General features: G+C 41.7%; 3 protein-coding genes across 3 annotated transcripts in view; 2 read left to right on the plus strand and 1 right to left on the minus strand.

The window, feature by feature from the left end:
* The window catches only part of MAP3K15 (mitogen-activated protein kinase kinase kinase 15), a 150442-nt gene extending 148275 nt beyond the window's left edge, over positions 1–2167 (plus strand). The window contains exons 29-31 of the mRNA XM_040265360.1: positions 849–949; positions 1028–1104; positions 1706–2167. Coding sequence (XP_040121294.1) covers positions 849–949; positions 1028–1104; positions 1706–1793 — 266 coding nt within the window. The 3' untranslated portion in view covers positions 1794–2167. The remainder of the gene's footprint in view (positions 1–848; positions 950–1027; positions 1105–1705) is intronic.
* Positions 752–24606, minus strand: PDHA1 (pyruvate dehydrogenase E1 subunit alpha 1). Its single transcript, XM_040266532.1, has 11 exons — positions 24425–24606; positions 12018–12077; positions 11282–11455; positions 10372–10498; positions 9585–9676; positions 8648–8740; positions 7679–7834; positions 7393–7464; positions 6279–6346; positions 4082–4190; positions 752–3695 (listed from the first exon to the last, which is right to left on the minus strand). Exons 1-11 carry the CDS (start codon positions 24479–24481, stop codon positions 3531–3533), a joined length of 1173 nt encoding a protein of 390 aa, XP_040122466.1. The 5' UTR covers positions 24482–24606; the 3' UTR covers positions 752–3530.
* Positions 4689–5407, plus strand: LOC120882524 (ubiquitin-conjugating enzyme E2 D3-like). The gene has a single exon (XM_040266533.1). The coding sequence runs from the start codon at positions 4887–4889 to the stop codon at positions 5328–5330; it is 444 nt and encodes a 147-aa protein (XP_040122467.1). The 5' UTR covers positions 4689–4886; the 3' UTR covers positions 5331–5407.
* Positions 24607–24892: the final 286 nt, after the last annotated feature.

Genomic DNA, 24892 nt, shown 5'->3' on the forward strand with positions numbered 1-24892 from the left:
TTTTCCACTTGCTGGGACTTGTGTGTGTGAGACCAGTTAAAATCTGGCTAGACTACTAGTCAGCCTTGACACAGCTGAGGTTATTCTCAGCTCAAACCAGTAAGTACTCCAGTGGATTCCAGAATACTCATCAATAATAAAAAGGAACTACCACTACATTCAAAAGCAGATGAATTGCAAAGAAGCCAACATGTTACAATTCCATAAATGTTGAACATTTATACGATACTCTGTTAAAGCAAAACTATAGGGACAGAAAAGAAATCAGAATGGGTCGGGGAGGAGAATAATAGAAGGCCCCAAGAACTTTGGGGCTGATAGAGAAATTTCTCTTGATTGTAGTGGTGGTTCCTTATCTGTGCTTAGTAGTTCTCAGCACTGCACACCTAAAAAGGGTGGTTTACTGACTAAGGTATACCTCAGCCAGCCAGCCTTAAGCAACTGGTGCTGCCTACACAAGGGCTCCAGCTGCCTCTTGGAATGTGGGGTGGATAAGCTGTGAAGCGAAACTCAGTATTGAAACCTATCTCCTCATTTGAATTCCAGTGTACTTCAGGGATATGATTCCTTAGGAAAGCATTTTAAAGATGGGAAAACACATTTAAAGTGGTAGATAATGTATCAAACTCCAAACTAACTAAAATATTTATGTATGATACCTTTAATCTCTGTAAAGTGATGCCAAGGACTATGGACTCTTATGCAGTGTGTAGCTGAGCCAAGCTTAAACCATTTCCTTTCCACAGCACAATTACATTCTGGAATAGTTTATTTCATCCAACTTGCTACTCAAAGACTTTTACTGTTACACATCAGTATACAACATAACACATTTCTAATCATTACAGAGAAGTCAGTGTCCCCTCCTGGGTCTCATGAGCAGCAAACAGATAAAGAGCTTGTCGAGTGGTTGCAACTGCAAGGAGCAGATACGAGAACAATTGAAAAGGTAAGCTGAGAACCAAACCATTCTTAGGCTGTTATTACAAAGCTGCTTAGCTCTTGATGTATGTGATCTTTGTTTCAGATTCTTGAAGAGGGTTACACACTGTCTGATATTCTTAATGACATCACTAAGGAAGACCTAAGGTACCTTAGACTACGGTAAGAATAGCCTCAAAACATTTTGTGTAACAGAAAATGGCTTTTTTGGTGTGGTTAGGCTTTTTACATAAAAGCAGTAGAAAAAAAAGTGCTGGTAGCTTTCCCCCTTTCCCTAGTCAGGAAACAAAAACTACCCAACCGCACTCCAAACAGGAGTTTCCAAGGGTGAAGCTGGGGAAAAGCTGAGAGGGAGCAGAAGCTAAAGGCCCAGTAGGCACAGTAAACAGACTGCCAGGCTGGGAGTGGAATGAGGAAAGACAGGAGTTGACAGCAGGCCACACTCAAACCCTTTCGTTCTCCTCCACTGGTCATCTTTAATAGCCTACTTTGCACAGATGCCCTGGCACTCCTGTACATACCTCTAAGGCCACATCCCACTTGTGCTGGGGTAGAAATTTCACCTCCATATGTGAAGGGAACATATTCCTATTTTAGTTTTTAAGTTAGGGACTGCATTTTTAAAACTAGCCAGCAAAACAAGTCTAGAAGTACATACTATAGCTTTTGCCATAAGGGCTCCTAAAGAAGTATTGTGTGGTACTGCTTTGAAGTCATCTTTCCTTACGACTCACTCTAAAGAAGACTTCTGTTTGTTTCGTAGCGGTGGTCTTCTCTGCAGGCTCTGGACTGCAGTCTCCCAGTACAGAAGACGGGCTCAGGGGGCCCCAGCAACCCAAGATGAGGCTTAATAATCAGCCACGTGGGGGATAGCGGGAGCCCAGAGCTGACATCTTTGTTAAAGCTTCTGTTACATACACACCAATCCTGCTGCAATTCCACAAGGAAAACACCACTGTTCATTGAACAAATTTAAGAACTTGTTCTAAAGAGTTATGGAAAAAATGTTAATATTTCTCAACATGTTTTAAAGGTGAGTGGAACTGTATTTTGAGAACTGTGATTGTAAAACTTGGTCTTGACATCCCAAAGTATTATGGGATTCTTTACCTTCAAACATTTGCTGGAAAGGTGGAACAATAGGTGTTTAACAAAAAGGCTGGGAATCACTGTTTCAATTATACATTCCATACATTAATGGGAATTGCACTTAAAATTAGAAAAAGAAAAGACTATGCCTTGTAGTTAATGTTTGATACGAATGTAAATAGAAAACTGTTAAAATAGCTTCATGTTTATATTGAATGTATAAATGGAGAAAACTAACTTATTTGGCCTTTGAAACGAAGTCGTTATATTTAAACACGGAATTGTCCTTCCACCCCTGCCAAGTTATAATAAATAATTGTGTTTTATTAATGAGACATGATGGTTCAGTGTGAACAGGCTTCAGCACCGATGTGCACACTAACAGGGGTGTGTGTGCACATTAGGGTACACTAGGTAAGCTGTTAATTAAAGATGCTTAGTCCTTGGAAGGAAAAGTTATGACAACCTAGACAGCATATTAAGAAGCAGAGACATTACTTTGCCAACAAAGGTCCAACTAGTCAAGGCTGTGGTTTTTCCAGTAGTCATGTATGGATGTGAAAGTTGGACTGTGAAGAAAGCTGAGTGCCGAAGAATTGATGCTTTTGAACTGTGGTGTTGGAGAAGACTCTTGAGAGTCCCTTGGACTGCAAGGAGATCCAACCAGTCCATTCTAAAGGAGATCAGTCCTGGATGTTCTTTGGAAGGACTGATGCTGAAGCTGAAACTCCAGTACTTTGGCCACCTCATGCGAAGAGTTGACTCACTGGAAAGGACTCTGATGCTGGGAGGGATTAGGGGCAGGAGGAGAAGGGGATGACAGAGGATGAGATGGCTGGATGGCATCACCGACTCAATGGACATGGGTTTGGGTGAACTCCAGGAGTTGGTGATGGACAGGGAGGCCTGGCGTGCTGCAATTCATGGGGTCGCAAAGAGTCAGACACGACTGAGCAACTGAACTGAACTGAGGTAAGCTATTGGGCACTGCGAGGGAGAGGACACTGATCCCCCCACAAGGTGGCGGCAGAGTTGGACAGGCATACAAGGAATTGTTTTTCCTTTTAAAATGAAAGTTGCTCAGTCGTGTCCCAACTCTTTGTGACCCCATGGACTCTCCAGGTGATCTTCCCAACCCAGGGATTGAACCCAGGTCTCCTGCATTGCAGGCAGATTCTTTACCAGCTGAGCCATAAGGGAAGCCCTTAGTAACTAAAGTATGTGTTAAAACTAGTATACAACTAAATCAAATGGAACTATTTTAAAGAAATAATTTGGAGGGTTAAGCAAACTATTACCTATTTTAGACCTATATAACTAAAATAACCTTATGTGTGCAATCACCTCTTTTAATGCAACACTGTACAAACCACATGCAAACACTCTCTCAATCTACACACTTTCTCTCTATGGGCTTTCCTCCTTGACAAAGTTGAGAACACAAAGCATTCCTTACAGTTGTTGCCAAATAACTCAACTGAAGGTGTGTGTATCTCGCCTTAACTGATGGACTTAAACTTGATCCACTGGTTTGCACCCCGGACTTCAAAAGGTGGATCGTTGCAGTAAATGTGATAGCCGAGTTCTTCCAAAGGTGGTTCAGGATCAGCAGTAGCAAACTGAGCAGCATCCTCAATTTCTTTTCTCACCTCCACATCAATTTCCTAAAAATTAGATTACAGTTCAAGAGATTTTTTAGAAGATACACCTCTTAGGTACCAAGTAGTTCAACTCTTCTACTAGTACTAGAAGTATACTTAAGGGGCTATTATGGTAAAAGTAACAATGACCTAGAAAGAAATATTCTTAAGTAGAGACAGAAACATACACCCTGGTGAGGGAACATTTAAAAACCTTAAGTGTGTTTACAAGAAAGAACAACTGTGCTATTGGAGTTTAAAAGCTTCATCAATATGAGTGATGAATGCCCTATGAGAATACAGTGTGTACTTTCCTTACCTAGTTCACCTAAGAGTGGCAGCATTTTTGTGTAGAGAAAAACTGCTCAAAATTTGAGAAAGGCAACTGTGAAAACCCAGAGTAAGTGTACCTTTAATTCTTCAACACTGGCGAGATTGCTGTTTACCATCCTGTCCTTGAGGAGCATGATAGGGTCACTCTTACTTCTAACTTCCTGAATCTCTTCTCGGGTACGGTAACTGGGGAGGGAACCAGAGTGACAAGTAAGAACAGTTCCAGTAGAGCAGACAGTCTGTGAAACACAGCAGCATATCAAGACTTACATCTCCGTAGGAAGGGCAGAATTATACTTCAAAATACAAGAACGCATCCTAACATTCTATAAGAGCTGCTCTGTCTAAACTCTCTAGTGGCAATTCGCTGGGCTTCTCTGGCATTCTGACAACAGGAGCCCAGTTGCTATCTGCTTCTTTAATCTAGATGTAGGGCATGAAGGGTAGTGATGGGGGCTCTTTAAGTGGGTGAAGACGGGAGATGGTTTTCTGGGGTGATAGCTGTAACCTTGGAGGCAGGAGAATGGTAACCAGGAAAAAACTGTGCCCTTCCTTTCTCCTTTAAGACCCCAGAGCAGCATGGCTGGCAAAAAGCTGGAGAGGAGGTTTTCCAATTCTTGAATGTATAGTTGATCCTTGTCCTACATTATCTGAAATAATACTAAAAGCAAAGGCTCGGTGTCGTGCGCGTGAGCCCCGTAGGGCCGGGGAGGCACCAGCTGCCGCGCAGGGAGGAGGCCGAGGCCCCTCTGCGCCTGTGTCTGGCAGAGCCGGTGTGTGACGAAGAGAGAATCCTTCCCAGCCGCCGGGATAATCAAGAGTTTTGGCCGGACCTTCGAGCACACACCGAGATAGTGAGGAGCCAGACGAAAAGCACAGACTATGGCGCTAAAACGGATTAATAAGGAACTTAGTGATTTGGCCCATGACCCTCCAGCACAATGTTCTGCAGGTCCAGTTGGGGATGATATGTTTCATTGGCAAGCCACAATTATGGGACCTAATGACAGCCCATATCAAGGCGGTGTATTCTTTTTGACAATTCATTTTCCTACAGACGACCCCTTCAAACCACCTAAGGTTGCATTTACAACAAGAATTTATCATCCAAATCTTAACAGTAATGGCAGCATTTGTCTCGATATTATAAGATCACAGTGGTCTCCTGCTTTAACTATTTCTAAAGTTCTTTTATCCATTTGTTCACTGCTATGTGATCCAAACCCAGATGACCCCCTAGTGCCAGAGATTGCACGGATCTATAAAACAGACAGAGATAAGTACAACAGAATATCTCGGGAATGGGCTCAGAAGTATGCCATGTGATGCTACCTTAAAGTCAGAATAACCTGCATTATAGCTGGAATAAACTTTAAATTACTGTTCCTTTTTTGATTTTCTTATCCAGCTGCTCCCCTATCAGACCTCATCTTTTTTAATTTTATTTTTTGTTTACCTCCCTCCATTCATTCACATGCTCATCTGAGAAGACTTAAGTTCTTCCAGCTTTGGACAATAACTGCTTTTAGAAACTGTAAAGTAGTTACAAGAGAACAGTTGCCCAAGATTCAGAATTAAAAAGGAAAAAAAAAATAAAAGCAAAGGCTCTATCATTTTTTTTAAACAGCAGAATTACACAAAGTGCTTTTTCCCCTCAAAGTAGTTCTTTATAACATTTTCCCTTAGACCTTTAGCCTACACTCTTAAAGACTTCTTATGGCTTACTTTTTAACTAAATCTACTCTTTAATTATGCCACACTCCAGGACTACAGCATTTCATGCTGGAGTTAGAGGACTTGTCACTTTTTTTTTTTTTGACTCATCTATTTCAACACATGGAATATCCCTTCTGCTACTTGGTCTTGCACCATACCAGCCAGAAGAACATTTTCAAATGGAAGAATATGCCCTGGGAGCATCTGAGGTAATGCCTACAAAAGGTAAATGCTCCCAAGTATACTACTGTTACCATCAGACCTGCTTTAGGTAATAATTCCTCACAATTCCTTCCTATATTGGTTTTTTATTGGTACTCATGTTAACATGTACACAATACATAGTGTAGAAGTTTCCAGAATGCTTTCTAGATTGGAACCAACTTATTATAAAGCACTGTTTTCAGGCTCAGACTAAACTACTAAATCAATGCATGAAGCCAACTGGTATCTGGATTCAAAAGTAAATTTTGAAATGCTTTTGCTTTTTCATGTAAGTAGTACCACTCTAAGCCCATCTACTTTGGACACCACACTCAAGTTTTTCCTTTACCCTACCTCACTCCAGGATCACTCATGCTGTGTCCATGGTAACGGTAAGTCTGCAGCTCCATCAGTATAGGCCCCTAAAACAGAACCCAGTGGAGGTTAGGTGAGATGATGGGCATAGCCTCAACTATACACCCCATCAACTACTCTGATCAGATCTGAGTTGTCAAGTATTTCTTCTTAGTTGACTGATTCAGTTATCTCTCATTTCTAATGCCTATTTACAGCATCTTTCATCCTCCCTATTTTTAAGAGGAACTTATTATCTTAGGGGTCTGCTTTCTGGGTTGTGGAACAGTGATTTAGGGAGAAGAACATCCTTCCACCAATTCAAATAGCAGGTAAGCCTCTTTTTAGGCCAATCTCACTGTTCCCTTCTCCTTCCACTACTGTAACTGGAAAGGTCAAGACCCTTAGGACTAAAACAATAAGACTACATAATTTAAACATATTAATTTATAGAAAACAAACTTACACTGAATGCCTATTATGTAAGCACAGTTCTGTGCTGGGCACTGTGGGAGTCCCTAATCTCTTCACTCAAGGGACTTATGGGTGGGTGTGGAGGCACATAATGAACCAAAAAATAGATTGTCACAACAAAGACAGAGGCAGAATGCTGAGGGAACACTGGAAGAAAAGATTGACCCCAAATGGGGGAAACATGGAATGTTTCCTAGGATGTGAGCTACCAAGACCACGTTATTTATAAAGGGATCCGACTGACTCAAGTGGATCCTGCTTCTGTCTTATACACCTCAATTAGCAGCTACCTCTAAAGTGCCACAATGGACGCTTCTTTCAACTTTAAGACAGATAAATGCCATCAGAAATCTCTAGCTTAGAGGCCAATGGCACCCCACTCCAGTACTCTTGCCTGGAAAATCCCATGGATGGAGGAGCCTGGTAGGCTGCAGTCCATGGGGTAGCTAAGAGTCAGACACAACTAAGCGACTTCACTTTCACGCATTGGAGAAGGAAATGGCAACCCACTCCAGTGTTCTTGCCTGGAGAATCCCAGGGACGGGAGCCTGGAGGGCTGCCGTCTATGGGGTCGCACAGAGTCGGACACGACTGAAGTAACTTAGCAGTAGCAGCAGCTTAGAGGCCAAAAAAATCTTACCTTTCCAGATCTACAATAGGCAGCTGCAAATTTTGTGGCCTCCCGGACACACAGGATATCCATTCCATCTACCTATCAATAAGTAGGAAAGATTTAAACACAACATTGTAAATCAACTATACTTCATAAAAGTTCAAAGATAAATAAGGGCAGAGCTTAACTCCAACTGACTAAAATAGTTTTCTTTTCCTATGACCTGTTCATCCACTAAGAAAACAGAACCCTTCTTTTGATGTGAGGCATCAGGCCAAGAGTGCTGCCCCAGGTATATCACAGGCATCCTTACCCTCAGCCCAGGAATAAAATCGCCTCTCTTGTAGTAATCAGTGCTCGCTGCTGCTCTTTCCACAGATGTTCCCATCCCATAGCGGTTATTCTCACAGATGAAAATGCAAGGCAATTTCCACAAAGCTGCCATATTGTAAGCTTCGAATATCTGACCCTGGAAGTACAAATAAAAAGTTCAAGTGGTTTCACTGTGCTTTTTTTTTCTCAACTTCATCATCCCCAAAAGCCACTGCTCTACCCAGCAAGAAAAAGCTCTCATAAAGATGAAATGCCTCACCTACAACCCAGATGCTGAGGCAAAGAAGTGTGTGTGTGAGGGGGGTGGTGCAGCAAACTCATTCTTTTTTGCACCTAAGGAAGTGACAAACCAAATACTTCTACTTGCTTCTGGGGCTGAGACAGTAGTATAGAGTACACTGGGAAAAGACCAACATATAGAAATGGACTGCAGCTACCTAGTTTTGAGGGTGTTTTTAATGCTCAATTATAAACCCTATGAGACCCTCTGGATAGCCAGTGTCTGAGAATCAGCATCCACAGCAAGGCCTCACAGAGTGTCGGCCACAGACTGGTGATTACTCAGACCACGACAGAAGAGTAGGAAGAGTCAGGGCTCAAAAACTATGAGAGGAGTCTGAAAATGCCTTGGCATTCAAGAGAATGAGTCTGCACATCACAGTACTGGTTTAGGAGTTGGTTTGCAAAGGGTTACAATGTAAACCAGTCCTTCACCACAGAGTCTGTGGAGCACTGACATAGAACAAAGGTGAGCATCCTCTTAGGCGTACACTCATACAAATCACTTGTGAAACAATGCCAAGAGATGTAAATCTCTAATGTGGCCACAAAACCAAATTTTAGCCTGCCATACAAATGGCCATTTCAACTAGTAATCGATACAATGCTTCGCCACTATGAATATTCAACACTTTGAACACTACTGCAAAGTTAAGAGGCACTTACTCACCTGATTAGCAGCGCCATCGCCATACAAAGTCAAACAGACTTCATCTTTTCCGTTATACTTACAGGCCAGAGCAATCCCAGCTCCCAGGGGCACCTAATATTGAGGACAAGCAAGAAAGGAACCACAGAAATCCATGAGGGAAGAAATTAATGCTACGAACGTTAGCTCCTGACCAGAAAATGAGATAGAAATGACACGGTCCCTACAAACTCTTCCCCACCCAACCCTATCTCTGCTTACCCCACCCCTAAAATTGTAAACTGGCAAAGTAACACAAGTAACTGCTATTGTATTATTGTACTCTATTTCAACCCTTAAGCAATAACATTTCTGCATTCAAAGTTTCAACTATCAATCCTAAAAGCACCCCCCAGCAAACCAAGGGTTAAAAAAAAAATACCTCAAACAACAAAACCCCAGATGCTAAGACCTTAATATATTAGAAAGTAAACTTAACAAATCTAGATATGATTTTATACCTCTACTTGTTCATTATTTACTAACTGATGAGAATGAGGAGGATGGCACAACCACAGAAGCTGGCTTCAGATTCAAACTAGGCCCTTAAGATCCTCACCTCTTGCCTCTCCTGGTCTGGTACCAGCGCCAGCACTATCTACAGCAGGGAGAGGGCTGTGGCGAAGAGGATGTGACCAAGCAATTAAGGTACTTAAATATCAAAAGACAAAGGTATAGCTCTATTGCTAGAGGCTCTTGCTTACTTGTAAAACATAGCAAATACCTAAAAAGGAAAATCTTTAAATCATTGTCCAACTCTATTAAATGGTCAAATAATACAGTATGAAAGCAACAGGTCATTTAAAACACATCATGCCCCCCAAGTACTTCAGAGAGATCTCCTCCAAGGAACAAAATATTGCAAAGATGTGGGCCAGGGCCCAACCCAGGAAATGATGCAATCCCAGTCCTCAGCTACCTGAGCTCCCACGATGCCATTGCCTCCGTAGAAGTTCTTGGCATACATATGCATTGATCCTCCTTTTCCTTTAGCACAACCACCTCTTCGTCCTATACATGGCAGCACACAAATGTGACATATCAAACACCAAACATATAAACAAAACCACACTGCGGCTATTTGCACTGGCTCGACCATTAGATCTCAAGAGACCAACTCAACTATATAACCACGTGTCCCTGAAAGTACATATATAGTCCTCCTGGTCTCCTGGCCCTTTTATAATAAAGGTTAGACCAGTCCCATAAACCTTTCCAGCTCTCAAATCACCAAGTTTTCTTTAGATGTTAGCGTGGTACTCTAGACTTTTTTTGGCCCATCTTCCAATTTCTCCTACACTGGTGTACAAGTCAAGGGGCACAAAGGGACTATTAAGAAGCTGCATACAATTTCATTTCTACACAATGAAATACTTATATTCAATTTACTTTCTCTGGCTGCTAGATTTCTGTTGGCATGCTTGAGTGATAAACACTACTCTGATTTTATGGAGCTGACCTTTTTACTCAAGAGGTCAGATAACCTCAAAAATGGTCACTTTACTTGAAAGCACGATGGAGGTACCAGAGCACCCAAAGGGAGAGGTTTTTTTTTTCTTGGTTTCTCAGCTTTTTTTAAAAAAAAAAACATCAAAAAGGTTTTAATTTTAAAAAGTTTTAATGTTAACTTATAAACAGCATCTTTATTGGAGATTTGAAAACTTAATTCACTCAATTCCCTGTTTTTTTGTAAATTAATAGCAAACCTGTAAGCTCTGCAAGAATCTCCCGGACAGAGAGTCCACGAGTAAAGGTAAAGCCATGAGCCCGGTACGCTGTGATCAGATGGTCTGTGGGGTTGATGCCGGCCTCCAGGCCTACACAACAAGCTTCCTGCATTCAAGGAAGAAGCATCAGTGAGGCAATACAGTACACATTTCTAGTTCACAGGCTTCCTTGACTATTATGAAACATTTGGCCTAGGATGCATTCATAACCACGACAAGTAGCTCCTTTTACATCAGAAAAGAGCACAGGGTAAAGACCAAGCCACATTCATAAACTGTGGCAATCCACAGATATGCTGTTTCTTTTAAGCCTGTATGGCGACTTGAGAAAATCCTACATCAGATGTCTACATCAAAATATTGGGGGAATTTCACTTGAAAATGGAGACTTCTGTCATCTTTCAAAGACAAATAACAGAAAGCATTAGCCCCGTATTTCCACATGGCATCAACTGGCTGGTATTGTTATGACTTATCCTGCAGGTGGGACCTATCTGTTCCAGTTCACCACCAATTCCTGTCACCGTTCTCAATTCTTCATATAACTGGCAGCCTTCACTCATTTATTCTACCTAATTGGTCCCTGGTAGGAATTTGGTTTTGTAAACCTTGTCCTAAACCCACAAAACAAAGCAAAAAAAAACCCTTTTCTCCAAAAGTATATCCAGTGCAGGTGATTGTAATACCATAGTGGAATAGGAAATCAGCAGTGTGATACATGACTAAATTCTTTAGCATATGCATCCTAGCAGGTCTCTGCATTTTCATTTTTATTCTAAAATACCAGCCTCAAATCCTTCAGACAAATAAGGTAGGGTAACAGCCAAAAAAACACACACTATACTTAAATTCCAAAGTAACATAGCTTTCTTACAAAACTACCACTCACCTGACCATCACACAAGTGACAGAAACCACGAATAATTTTCTGTTTATACAGCTGATCTGCTTTTAACTCCATTCGGCGAACGGTCTGCATCATCCTGTAGTATTTGAGCCCATCCTCCCTGGTAAGCACTGTAGTCACAGGAGGGCCCTCTTCCAGCCGGTGAAGATCACATTTCTGAAATGAAATCAGACAATTATCCCTCAGTCACTAGTGTGAACACTGCTAACCCATTCTAAGATGTAACTCAAAATAGTTAAATATTTACAATCTTTACTGTTTAACCAACACCAGCAGACAAGCATATCAGAAATGCTGTACATTGCTTCTGATTCCTTCTTAAAACTCACTGTGCAATGAAATGGGGTTTTGGAAGGAGGAAATCTTTCTAAGATGACTTTCATTGAAAACCTCTAGGTCAACTGAGTTATAGGTTCAAAGACAAACTTTCAAAGAATCACTCTAAGAATCTTATTCAAACTTTTTACCAAATTACATTTTAAATCTTAGAGTAGGTCTTTTTTTTAGCTTGCGCTCTTGCTCCAAACTACCAATAAGCTGCTACATAAAAGGAGTAAATTCTAATTTTTGCTGAACTCCTCTGCATCTTTGATTCTAGAACACTTGGAATAAGATGGTGAAAAAGCATGATTATCAAAATGCCCTATCACAAAGGTGAAACTACACATCAACATCCACCTGTGGAAAAAATTTCAACAGAAAGCAAAACACCTCTTACCTTAATTTCAAAAGTAGCATCATTTGCAAAATGACGGGATGCCACCAGCACTCTGCTTGCCTTGAAAGATCAAAATACACAAGTATATCAGTACTTGTTACTGTTTTTTTTTTGAGTTATTATTCTTACTAATTGGTTATCAGGATGGAGTCCTAGAACTCAAGAGTCCTACACATTCATGGGCTTTATCTTCCACTCTGGTCACTGTGTTGGGATCCTTTCTTTCAAACTGCTTTGGCCAATGAAACACGCTTGTGCCCACATCTGGAGGCAAACAGCAGAAAGAGAAAGGGAGCAAACCCAAGCCCATCTAGTTTGCCACTTTGTTTTCAAAGAAATTAGTGAGAATATAATGAGGCTAATGGCGAACTTGAAGAGACTAGATGATCTGTGGGATGTGTTTACTTATGCTATTCTTAGTCATAACTAGATATATTGGGCAAGCTAAAGCTTTACTTTCAGAATTTTTCTTCAGATAAACCTATGTTTCAGTTCCTATCTCAGGAAAATCACTTCTCTAAAAGAGTACTATAAGAAAAATATTTTAATCTACTCAAAGCATTAGATAAACACCTTAGTGACAAAAGTGAAAATTGCTCAGTCGTATTGGACTCTTTGCAACCCCTTGGACTGTAGCCTGCCAGGCTCCTCTGTCCATGGAATTCTCCAGGCCAGAATACTGGAGTGGGTAGCTGTTCCCTTCTCCAGGGGATCTACCCAACCCAGGGATCAAACCCAGGCAGATTCTTTACTGACTGAGTGACCACGGAAGCCCTTTTAGCAAGAAAGGTACAAGAGAAAAGTAAAGATACTCAGCATTTTCTGACTTAAGTAGACAAAAGATCTGAGGGATATTTTGATTTGAACAGAGGCTCCTCCTGAAGCACCAGAAAGAAGATGTTCTCTAAACAGTAACCCCACCACCCTTTTAAATAATAAATAATCCTTGTTTATTACTGGGGAAAAAACAGATTAGCCACCTGTTTTTTCAGTGAGTGAAATTCTGTCAAAAAGGCCTTGTTCTGAGGTTGATCTCTTGTTAGATCAAGCAATGTGACCTATGTACAACTTGGACCACTGCTTGGGCTCAAAACAGGTCTCGGAGCTGCTGTCACTGACTCATGTCATTTGGGATGCACATTAGTGACATCTGTGTTTTAACCTCAATTCCCACTGCTACATGGGTCTGAGGTTTAGAAGGGCATCTGAGTTGAGGGGTGGGACCTGCAATGAGTTTTCACTGAAGCTTTCTCTTTGTACTGATGAATCCCATGCTACCTGAGTCCCTTGGACTGCAAGGAGATCCATCCAACCAGTCCATCCTAAAGGAAATCAGTCCTGACTATTCATTGGAAGGACTGATGCTGAAGCTGAAACTCCAATCCTTTGGCCACCTGATGCGAAGAACTGACACACTGGAAAAGACCCTGATGCTGGGAAAGAGTGAAGGCGGGAGAAGGGGACAAGAGAGGATGAAATGGTTGGATGGCATCACCAACTCAATGGGCATGAATCTGAGTAAACTCCAGGAATTGGTGATGGACAGGGAAGCCTGGTGTGCTGCAGTTCATGGGATTGCAAAGAGTCAGACACGACTGAGCGACTGAACTGAACTGAGTTGCCCAAAGCCATAGAGCACCTAAATTTTGGGGCTGGGGTACAAACCTAGCAAATCTGGCTCAAAGGTCTGTTACCTCACCCCCGTGAGCTGCCTCCTCAAACCCACAATACCACAAGAGAAGTCCCAGTGGTCCCTTCTTGATGTTCAAGGGGCTGTCAATGCTTGAGGGCAGGGGCAAGCTGGGAGAAATGTTTCCTTTTCATTCTTTCGCTCTGCTCACAGCAAAAGTACTCTATGTGATGGCTACGGTCCAGGTTAGATCACAAACATTTAATCAGTTAGTACTGTTTTAGCCACATTCTGCCACATCACATATATGTAAACAAACACTTATCATGCAGAATTGAAGCACATCCTTCAGATCCCACAAAAGCACTTTTGATATGTTCACACACTGGACTTGATCTTGGTGAGAAGGGATAAAGCTGATCTGCTAAGTGTACAAGCCAGAAAGCAGAAAGCTATTACCTACTTATCTCTACACCCATCAGTATACCACAATCCAATAAAGTCAACAAAGACAATGATATTGCTAGAAGAAGAGAAAATGCTAGAAATAAGTGCTTCAGACAAGTCGGGGGTAAAGACAGTTAATTAAAATACCCGAGAATAAGTGGGAAAAAAATTGAGAAACTTGGGGGGGCACTCTCTGTCCCCTTCTGATGTCTATGTCAGAAGCTTTCTCTCCTTTTTCACTTACAAATTTCTGCCACACAAAAGCTCTGAATAATGAAGCCTGCTCCCTAATCCCGAAGATAAATCTTCTTTGGAGATCACTAATCTGACACACTGTTCACCATAAGCTATCAACCTGAGGGCTTGTCTGGGATCTTCAAGACAAACTTCCAGCTTTTCAACCTCCTCATCAGTGAAAGGCTTCACATGGTGGATTCCTCTGCTTCAAGGAAAGAACTTTGTTCAACTCTGTGAATACCTTCACCAACAACAATCATATGTGATGCCTCTTCTTGATCAGATGACATCTAACAATCCTAAGATGGACTGGTATAACACATTATACCTTAACTATGGACATAATGTGACTTTTAATTTTTATTATGTTTTAACTTGGTTTAATGACTATTTTGCCTTACATCTGTAACTGTATAATGGGGTTTATTTCTAGCTGTCTGAAAGCTTTTAGGTTACAAATGATTGTTCATGCCCCTACAATTTCTACAGCCTCCTCCAACTATTACTTGGGGCCCCTGGATCAGAAACCCTCAATATGAGCATTAGGAGAATATGTTGCCTCAACAATTTAGGGTCTGTCTGCCTCCCTTACAAGCTCGAAGAAGTTATGAAATGAGAATGCCACTCCTTTCCCTTGGCAACATAATTCTCCTAAAAGAAAAAGGGGAGGAATGAGAGCTAATTCTTAGGTAGGTTGATAAGGAGTCTGGGGCCCTCAAGGAGGAAGGGATCCAGGGCTTTCAAGGAGGAGAAAAGAACAAACCATTTTTTCTACATTGCTTTGTCTTAGTCACATAAGAGACTTCCCTGGTGGCTCAGACGGTAAAGTGTCTGCCTACAACGTGGGAGACCCAGGTTCGATCCCTGGGTGGGGAAGATCCCCTGGAGAAGGCAATGGCACCCCACTCTAGTACTCTTGCCTGGAGAATCCCATGGACATAGGAGCCTGGTGGGCTACAGTCCACGGAGTCGCAGAATTGGACATGACTGAGCCACTTCACTTACTTACTTAGTCACATAAGACAGTTTTTCTTAAACTCTGAGTTGTTACGACAACAACCTTGAAGACTAACTTTCTTTCAGCCCAGAGCTAATAATTACACAACAAAACAACACATCTTGCTCAAGGGACATGAAGGGGCATGAACAATCATTTGTAACCTAAAAGCTTTCAGACAGCTAGAAATAAACCCCATTATACAGTTACAGATGTAAGGCAAAATAGTCATTAAACCAAGTTAAAACATAATAAAAATTAATCATTGTACTAATGATTATATAACAACAGTGTATCTTGCTCAAGAACATATTTCTCCTTGTAATAGGAATTTTCTACCAATCTTATGTGGGAGTGGGTCTGGTGAAAGTATATAAGGCCTTGCAAAGACTATCAAGAAGGGGCACTCTCTATCCCCCCTTCTGATGTCTATGTGTCTCTGTCAGAAACTTTCTCTGTCCTTTTTCAATGTAATAAAACTTCTGCCACACACACACACACACACAAATTGAGAAACTTGGGAATTTTCTCAAACTCTTCCAAAAGACTGAAGAGGAGGGAACACCTCCAAGCACATTCTAGGAAGCCACCATCACCCTGATACCAAAACCATACAAAGATATCATCAAAAAAGAAAATTACAGGCCAGTATCACTGATGAATATAGACACAAAGATTCTCAACTTATTAGCAAACCAAATCCAACAACACATAAAAAAAAGCATACACCACCACCAAGTGGTGAACTCCAGGTTCAACATATGCAATCAACGTAATGTACCACATTAATAAAAGCCAGACACCACATGATCATCTCAATAGATGCAGAAAAAGCGCCCAACAGAATTCAAGCCCCCCCCAGAGCCTCTTATACAGAGTGAAGTAATAAGTCAGAAAGCAAAAACAAGTATTGTATATTACTCCATATACATGAAATCTAGAAAAATTGTACTAACAAAGCCTGTAGGGAATGGACTTGTGGGCACAGCGGGGGAAGGTGAAGGTGGGACAAATTTAAGAAAGGAGCTCTGAAGTATACACAATCATCTGTAAAATAGAGGGAAATTGTAAGTAACATGGGGAGCCCAGCCTGACACTCTATGATGACCTAAAGGGGTGGGATGCGAGGAGGGGAGGGAGGGAAGGGAGATATATATGACTGATTCACGCTGTTGTACAGCAGAAACCAACATACTATAAAGCAATTTTCCACCAATTAAACAATTTTTTTAAAACTCAACATCCATTCAGGATAAAAACTCTTATTAAAGTGGGTATACAGGGAACATATTTCAAAATAGTAAAAGCTATTTATTAATAGCAAATATTAATACTGAATGGTGAAAAGTTGAAAGCCTTCCTGCTAAAATCTGGAACGAGACAAGGATGGTCACTCCCACCACTTCTCTTCAATGTAGTATTGGAAGTTCTAGGCACAGCAATCAAACAAGAGCAAGAAATAAAGGTATCCAAATTGAAAGGGAAGAGATAAAACGCTCATTATATGCAAATAACATGCTACTATATATAGAAAACCCCAAAGACTCCACACAAAAACTAATAAATGATAAAACATGCAGAAATCTGTTCCATTTCTTTACAGTAAAAATGAAATATCAGAAAGAGAATGTAAAAATTAATAATAACAGTATCTCTTAAAAACTAAAATTCCAAGGAATAAACCTATGAAGACCTACAAGACTTTCTAGAACTAACACCCCCCAAAAAAGATGTCCTTTTTATCATAGGAGACTGGAATGCAAAAGTAGGAAGTCAAGAGATACCTGGTGTTTGGCTTTAGAGCACAAAATGAAGCAGGGCAAAGGCTAATAGAGTTTTGCCAAGAGAATGCACTGGTCATTGCAAACACCCTCTTCCAGCAACACAAGATGACTCTACCCATGGACATCACCAGATGGTCAATACAAAAATCAGATTGATTATATTCTTTGCAGCCAAAGATGGAGACACTCTATACAGGCAGCAAAAACAAGACCAGGAGCTGACTGTGGCTCAGATCATGAACTCCTTATTGCAAAATTCTGACTTAGATTGAAGAAAGTAGGGAAAACAACTAGGCCATTCAGGTATGACCTAAATCAAATCCCTTATAATTATACAATGGAAGTGACAAAAAGATTCAAGGGATTAGATTTGATAGACCGTGTGCCTGAAGAACTATGGATGGAGATTCGTAACACTGTACAGAAGGCAGTGATCAAAACCATACTCAAGAAAAAGAAATGCAAAAAAGCCAAAACAGTTGTCTGAGGAGGGCTTACAAATAGCTGAGAAAAGGACAGAAGCAAAAGGCAAAAGAGAAAAGGAAAGTTATACCCATCTAAATGCAGAGTTCCAAAGAATAGCAAGGAGAGAAAAGAAAGCCTTCTTAAGTGAACAACACATATAAATAGAGGAAAACAGATGGGAAAGATTAGAGATCTCTTCAAGAACATCAGGGATACCAAGGGAACATTTCATGCAAAGAGAGGCACAATAAAGGACAGAAATGGAATAAACCTAACAGAAGCAGAAGATATTAAGAAGAGGTGGCAAGAATACACAGAAGAACTGTACAAAAAAGATCTTCCTGACCCAGATAACTACAATGGGATGATCACTAACCTAACACCAGACATCCTGGAATGCAAAGTCAAGTGGGCCTTAGGAAGCATCACTATGAACAAAACTAGTGAAGATGATAGAATTCCAGTTGAGCTAATCCAAATCCTCAAATATAATGCTGTGAAAATGCTGCACTCAACATGCCAGGAAATTTGGAAAAGTCAGCAGTGGCCACATGTCTGAAAAAGGTCAGATTTCATTCCAATCCCAAAGAAGCTTCAAACTACCTTGCAATAGCACTCATTTCACATGCTAGCAAGGTAATTCTCAAAATCCTTCAGGTTAGGCTTCAATAGTAAGTGAACCAAGAACTTCCAGATGTACAAGCTGGATTCAAAAAAGGCAGAGGAACCAGAGATCAAATTGCCAACATTTGTTGGAACATAGAGAAAGCAAGGAAATTTCAGAAAAACAACTTCTTCTGCTTCATCGACTATGCTAAAGCCTTTGACTGTGTGGATCAAAACAAACTGGAAAATTCTTAAAAGAGATAGGAATACCAGACCACCTTACCTGCCTCCTAAGAACTCTGTATGTCAAGAGGGTCAAGAAGCAACAGTTAGAACTGGACATGGAACAACGAACTGGTTCAAAACTGGGAGTCAAGACTGTTTATTGTTACCCTACTTATTTAACTTAGATGCAAAGTACATCATGCAAAATGCCCAGCTGGATGAATCACAAGGGAGACATATCAACAGCCTCGGATATGCAGATGACACCACCTTAATGGCAGAAAGGGAAAAGGAACTTTAAGCCTCTTGATGAAGGTGAAAGAGGAGAGTGAAAAAGTTGGCTTAAAACTCAAGATTCAAAAAACTTAAGATCATGGCATCTGGTCCCATCACCTCGTGGCAAATAGGGAAACAATGCAAATGGTGACAGACTTTATATTCTCAGGCTCCAAAACCACTGTGGACAGTAACAGCAGTCACGAGATTAAAAGACGCTGCTCCTTGGAAGAAAAGCAATGACAAACCTAGATGGCATATTAAAAAGTAGAGATGTTACTCTGCCAACAAAGGTCCATCTAGTCAAAGCTATGGTTTTCCCAGTAGTCATGTATGGATGTGAGAGTTGGACCATAAAGAAGGCTGAGTGCTGAAGAACTGATGCTTTCAAACTGTGATGCTGGAGAAGACTCCTGAGAGTCCCTTGGACAGCAAGGAGATCAAACCAGTCAATCCTAAAGGAAATCAACCCTGAATATTCACCGGAAGTACCGAAGCTTCCAGCTGAAGCTCCAATACTTCGGTTCCCTGATGAGAAGAGCCGACTCACTGGAAAAGACCCTGATGCTGGGAAAGATCGAGGGCATGAGGAGAAGGGCATGAGAGAGGATAAGATGGTTGCATGTAATCACTGAGTCAACGGACATGAGTCTGAGCAAACTCTAGGAGGTAGTGAAGGACAGGGAAGCCCAGCATGCTGCAGTCCATGGGGTCTCAAAGAGTCAGACACAACTGAGCAACTGAACACCAAACCTGACCAAGGAGGTGAAAGATACACTGACCACTATAAAACACTAATAAAGGGAACCGAAGATAATTCAAAGAAATGAAAGAATATCCCATGCCCCTGAAATGGAGGAATTACTATTACTGAACTGGCCATATGACAAAAAGTAATCTACTGTAATGTGATGTCTATCAAATTACCTATGACATTTTTCACAGAACTAGAACAACGAATCCAAAAATTTATATGGAACCATTAAAGACCCAGTATTACCAAAGCAATCCTGAGCAGGCAGGGGGGAACCAAAGCAGGACATTTAACTCTCCCAGCTATAGTAATCAAAACAGTGTAGTATTGGCACAAAAACAGACATACAAATCAATGGAAGAGAACAGAGAACCCAGAAATAGACCAACACACCTATGGTTGATTCATCTTTGACAAAGGAGGCAAGATTATAAAATGGGACCAAAACAGTCTCTTCAGCAAGTGGTGCTGGAAAAGCTGGACAGCTGCATGCAAATCAATGAAATTAGAACACACCCTCACATCATGCATAAAAATAAAGTCAAAATGTCTTAATGGACTTAAAAATGGGCTTCCTTGGTGGTCCAGTGGTTAAGAATCCACCTGCCATGGCAGGGGACACAGATTCAACCCAGGTCCAGGAAGATTCCACATGCTGTGGGGCAACTAAGCCCGTGCACTGCAACTACTGAGCCTGTGCTCTAGAGGCTGGAAGAGCAAGCACTGAAGCCCACACATCTTGCAGCCTGTGTTCCACAACAAGAGAAGCCACCATGATGAGGAGCATGTGAACTGCAACCAGACTAGCCCCCACTCACAGCAACTAGAGAAAGCCCAGGCATAGTAATGAAGACCCAGCACAGCCAAAACTAAATAAATAAATTAAAAAAGAGAGAGAGACTTAAACATAAGACATGACAACATAAAACTCCAGAAAGAGCATAAGCCAAACATTCTGACATAAATTGTAAAACATTCTAACATAAATCATACCAATGTTTTCTTAGGTCTCTCTCCCAAGGCAACAGAAACAAAAACAAACAAATGGGACATATTTAAACTTAACAAGCTTTTACACAGCAAAGGAGACCATAAAAAAGACCTAAGGGATGGGAGAAAGTATTTGCAAATGATGTGAGCAACAAGGGCTTCATTTCCAACAGATACAAGCAGCTCATACAACAACCAAAAAACCACCCAATCGAAAAGTAGGCAAAAGACCTTAACAGACATTTCTCCAAGGAAGACATACAGATAGCCAGTAGGCACATGAAAGGATGCTCAAAATCACTCATTATTAGACATGCAAATCAAAACAACAAGGTACAATGAAGTACCACCTCACATGGGTCAGAAGAGCCATCACTAAAAAATCTACAAACGCCGGGGAGGGTGTAGAGACAAGAGAACTCCTCTACACAGTTGATGGGAATGTGAGCTGATGCAGCCACTCTGGAAAACATGGAAGTTCCTCTGAAAAGTAAAAATAGAACTATATGATCTAGCCTCCTGGTGGCTCAGCAGTAAAGAATTCAGCTGCAATGCATGAGACCTGGGTTCGATCCCTGGGTTGGGAAGATCTCCTGGAGAAGGGAACAGCTAACCCACTCCAGTATTCTGGCCTGGAGAATTCCAAGGACTGCATAGTCCATGCGGTTGCAAAGAGTCAGACACAACTGAGCAACTTTCACTTTCATATGATCTAGCAATCCTACTCCTGGGCATATACCTGGAAAAAATTATAATTCAAAAAAGATACATGCACCCCTATATTCATAGCAAGAGCCAAGCCATGGAATCAATTTAAAAGTTCATCGACAGATGAATGGATACAGATGTGGTACATACATAGAGTGGAATACTACTCAGCCATAAAAAAGAACAAAATAATGCCATTCGCAGCAACATGGGTGCAACGAGAGATGTGGGTGAAATGAGAGATTATCAAAGTAAGTGAAGTCAGAAAAAAAAGACAAACACCATATGATTTCATTTATATGTGCAATCTAAAATATGGCACAAATGAACCTATCTACAAAACAGAAATAAACTCACAGAGAACAAACTTGTGATTGCTGGGGGGCAGGGACAGAGATGGACTGGGAAGTCTGAGATTAGTAAATGCAAACTAAGACATTTAGACTGGATAAACAACAAGGTCCTACTTTATAGCACAGGGAACAATACTCAATCTCCTCGGAGAAACCATACTAGAAAAGAATATTTCTAAAGTATGTATATATGTGTATAATTTAGTCAATCTGCTGTACAGCAGAAATTAGCACAACACTGAAATAAGCACTCTGAAAACTCAACCTCATTCAAAGATGAAATCACAGGTACTTAAGTACCTTAAGTAACTTCAGTTACAGTGGACTCCCTGCTTTCATTTTAAAGATTCAACTTTCTGTAGCAGGTGCAAGTATTCAGTTTCTGAAAGTTCTGGTGGATTGGCTGAAAGGAGGCAATGAATTAAATTACTACTTTGTTTATTAAATTACTACTACTTCATACAATGATTTTGTTAAACAGTAAGTTCCTTAAATGTATTTGAGTCACTTATGCTTGAGTAACAAGCTGGCTGTCGTCTGTCTTGAAAGGACTCACGTCCGATGTGCTGACTTAAGTGTTAAACCTAGAATACTGGGAATCTGCCACATTGGTTCACAGAACAAGAAACTTGTCTAGTCCATGACCTAAGAGTTTTAAGCGTTTTTTTTCTTCACCTAACAATGATCTTTGTAGCATTAAAATGAATAGGTTAAAAACAATGTCTGTGATGATTTTAAACCAAACACTCTGAACTCTCTAAGTAGCCTTTGCTAACACATCTGAAACCTGATAGATGAATGAGCACACTGGACCCAAGAGCCCAAAATGCACTGAGCACTCTGGTAACCTTTCATGATTACTACTGTTTATAGAAATGCTGGTTAGCTGACTTGCTTTGTTGCAGGGAGTGGGAGCTACTAAACAAAACTTTAGCTCACCCACAATCCAGGGTTAATTAGAATTCTTAAAATATTCATGTCTAGGCCTTAGTGTACTTAAGGGCACAAGGGCAGGCAGCCAAAAAAAAAAAAAAAAAACATGCAAAATAGCCAAAAAGAAGGGCAGCTCAAAAAAGCATAACTCCTTCACTTGTCTCTCATCCTCAACAAAAAAATTAAAAAATTATTTTTACTTAAATAAAAGAGAAATGCTCTGCACAGTAATCAATTTCTGCCATAATAACCTTTTCTCTCAATTAGAATTTCTGACTAAATAAAGGTATACTCCATTTTTGTTTTATCCAATTAGCAGATCATTGTAAGCCAAATCTGATTTGTTTGATTTGAGCTGTATTATATGATTTTTGAAAAGGCCAAAGTTTTATTGAGGTGAAGATGAAGCGCCATTTGCCTTTCGTGCCAACATATTGCTGAAAAACAAAAACACAATCAGGAGTACTTTGGACAGTTGAGGGAATGAGGCTGATTTTCAACCATGACTTCTCTCTGCTCTTAGGGACACAGAGGTGACAATAATTTGAAAACTCAGGAATTTTCTTTTCCTGTAGAACATCACCGATTCAATCAAAGTTTTACTTTTTTTAATGTAATCCTTTAAATTTAATGTAATACAGGACTGGGTCTGCATTATGTTATATACAAATATACATGTATTACATTACATACCTCTATCATGTTGAAAACATGTTTCTGTTACCTACATTCAACTAAAAATTGGTGCTATGGGCATTAACTAGCCAAGGGCCCAGCACACATGAAGAGCTCAATAAATGTTGGGTATGTCATGTGTACAGGGAGAAATAAACAACAGTGGAACGTGGCTGTCCTTCACCTTACATGCTAATAAGGATTAATCCATTACAAGCTTTGTATTTTCCAGTCAATAGCATTCCTAGAGGGGTACACTTTCTACCTTTTCAAACTCCCTGCCCATATCAAGCAGAGTTGCCACAAAGTCTTGCGCGAGTTACTAGAGCCAGAATTCCAAGTCTTGTCTGAAGTTATACCAAGTAATACTACCCCCAGTGCCTAGAGGTCAAAATGCTCCAAGCTTAGTTAATGCTCCAAGCTTAGTCTAGGCATATCTAAACCCTGGAGCCACAAATAACCTCTAACCCCACCCTCCCAAGCACCACGGCTGTTTCCTTCAGCTACTTTTACCCTAAGAGCAGGTGTGCAAGGGACAGAGCGTCTCCCTCTAGGTTCGGCTTGAGGGCTCCTGAACCGACTGCCAAGAAAAGCTCAAGGTTGAGGAAGACAAAACGGTAGGAGGCGTGTTTCTGGGGACACTAACCCTGAGTGAATCCTCCAGAGACCAGCACTGGTGATAAACAAATGTATACCAAACTGGGCACTCGGTAACAATACGTAACAGACAGCAACTACTATGAAACAAGCGCTATAGGGAAAGGTCTGCATACTTGTCACTCGTTTAAGCCACAGCCGCCCCACGGGGTAAGTACTGTCAACTCCGTTTCAGAGATAAGGAAACTGAGCCACCGACATGTTTCAGGAAGGACAAAACTCTCGCCCAAGGTCACAGGACAAGCAAACGGTGAAACTTCTGACTGAGCGGAGCCACTCAGTCTCCGGATTCCCAGTCAAGCAAAGTTACGAACATTTAAAAGGAGTGGGCCGGTAAGAGGCAGTCAACTGTACACTCAAGGAAGCCCAAGTGCCTCCTTTTCTGACTGTAGTAAACGAACGCGCCCTTCCGGAGCGATTCGATTACTCAGACATCGGCAGCCGCGGCTGGCCGCGACGCGGACATTGTAAACCGCCCCCTCCCCCTGGTCGGCGCCAAAGGCCGAACCATAGCTACTCTCGCGACCAGGAGTACAGCGCAAGACGTAGAAACTGAACAAAGGCCCGCGGCTGCACAAGGCCCGGCCCGCCCGGCCCACTGAGCCCACGCGCCCTGCCCTCTGCCGTCCTCCAGTCTCGCGCCCACCCCGGGTCGTTCACTCCGCCTCACCGGCTTCTGGGCGACGCCCGACAACACGCGAGAGACGGCGGCGAGCATCTTCCTCATGGAGCGCAGGCAGTGGCTGCAGCTGCGAACCTTCAATGAGCCAAGGAGTGCGACCCAGGTGCGTCCAAGTCTCCTTCAGGTGCCCTGAGCTGACGCTTCCGCTTAATGGGTGCGCGACGCGACGGAGACACGTCATGCGCCGCGCCCGGCCGCAAGCCAACCAGGATGGTTCCCAGGGTGTGCCCCGCCCACCCGAGGGAACGACGGCCGGCCATTGGGTGTCGGAGCTAGAGGCCACGGCTGAGCAATACTCGCGTCACCACGCCGCCGACGGATGAGGCGCCATAGACCCCAGGGCGCCTGTGTGGGAAAGTGGGGCCACACTTTGAGGCGGACGAGGGGCGGGGGCTGGAACTAGTTTTCCTACCCAGCTTAAGCCACGCACAATGGTTACTGTGCAAAGCGAATCTT

This window comes from Oryx dammah, unplaced genomic scaffold (genome assembly GCF_014754425.2).
Source record: "Oryx dammah isolate SB20612 unplaced genomic scaffold, SCBI_Odam_1.1 HiC_scaffold_23, whole genome shotgun sequence".
In the NCBI taxonomy this organism is placed as follows: domain Eukaryota; kingdom Metazoa; phylum Chordata; class Mammalia; order Artiodactyla; family Bovidae; genus Oryx; species Oryx dammah.

Excerpts from the sequence above, each read along its gene's own strand:
- LOC120882524 (XM_040266533.1), top strand. The coding sequence starts at position 4,887 with ATGGCGCTAAAACGGATTAATAAGGAACTTAGTGATTTGGCCCATGAC.
- PDHA1 (XM_040266532.1), bottom strand. The coding sequence starts at position 24,481 with ATGAGGAAGATGCTCGCCGCCGTCTCTCGCGTGTTGTCGGGCGTCGCC. Across the intron at positions 8,741-9,584 it reads ATGGCATCGTGGGAGCTCAG|GTGCCCCTGGGAGCTGGGAT; the intron begins GTAGCTGAGGAC and ends CCTCAATATTAG. Across the intron at positions 7,465-7,678 it reads ATTTTATTCCTGGGCTGAGG|GTAGATGGAATGGATATCCT; the intron begins GTAAGGATGCCT and ends ACTTATTGATAG.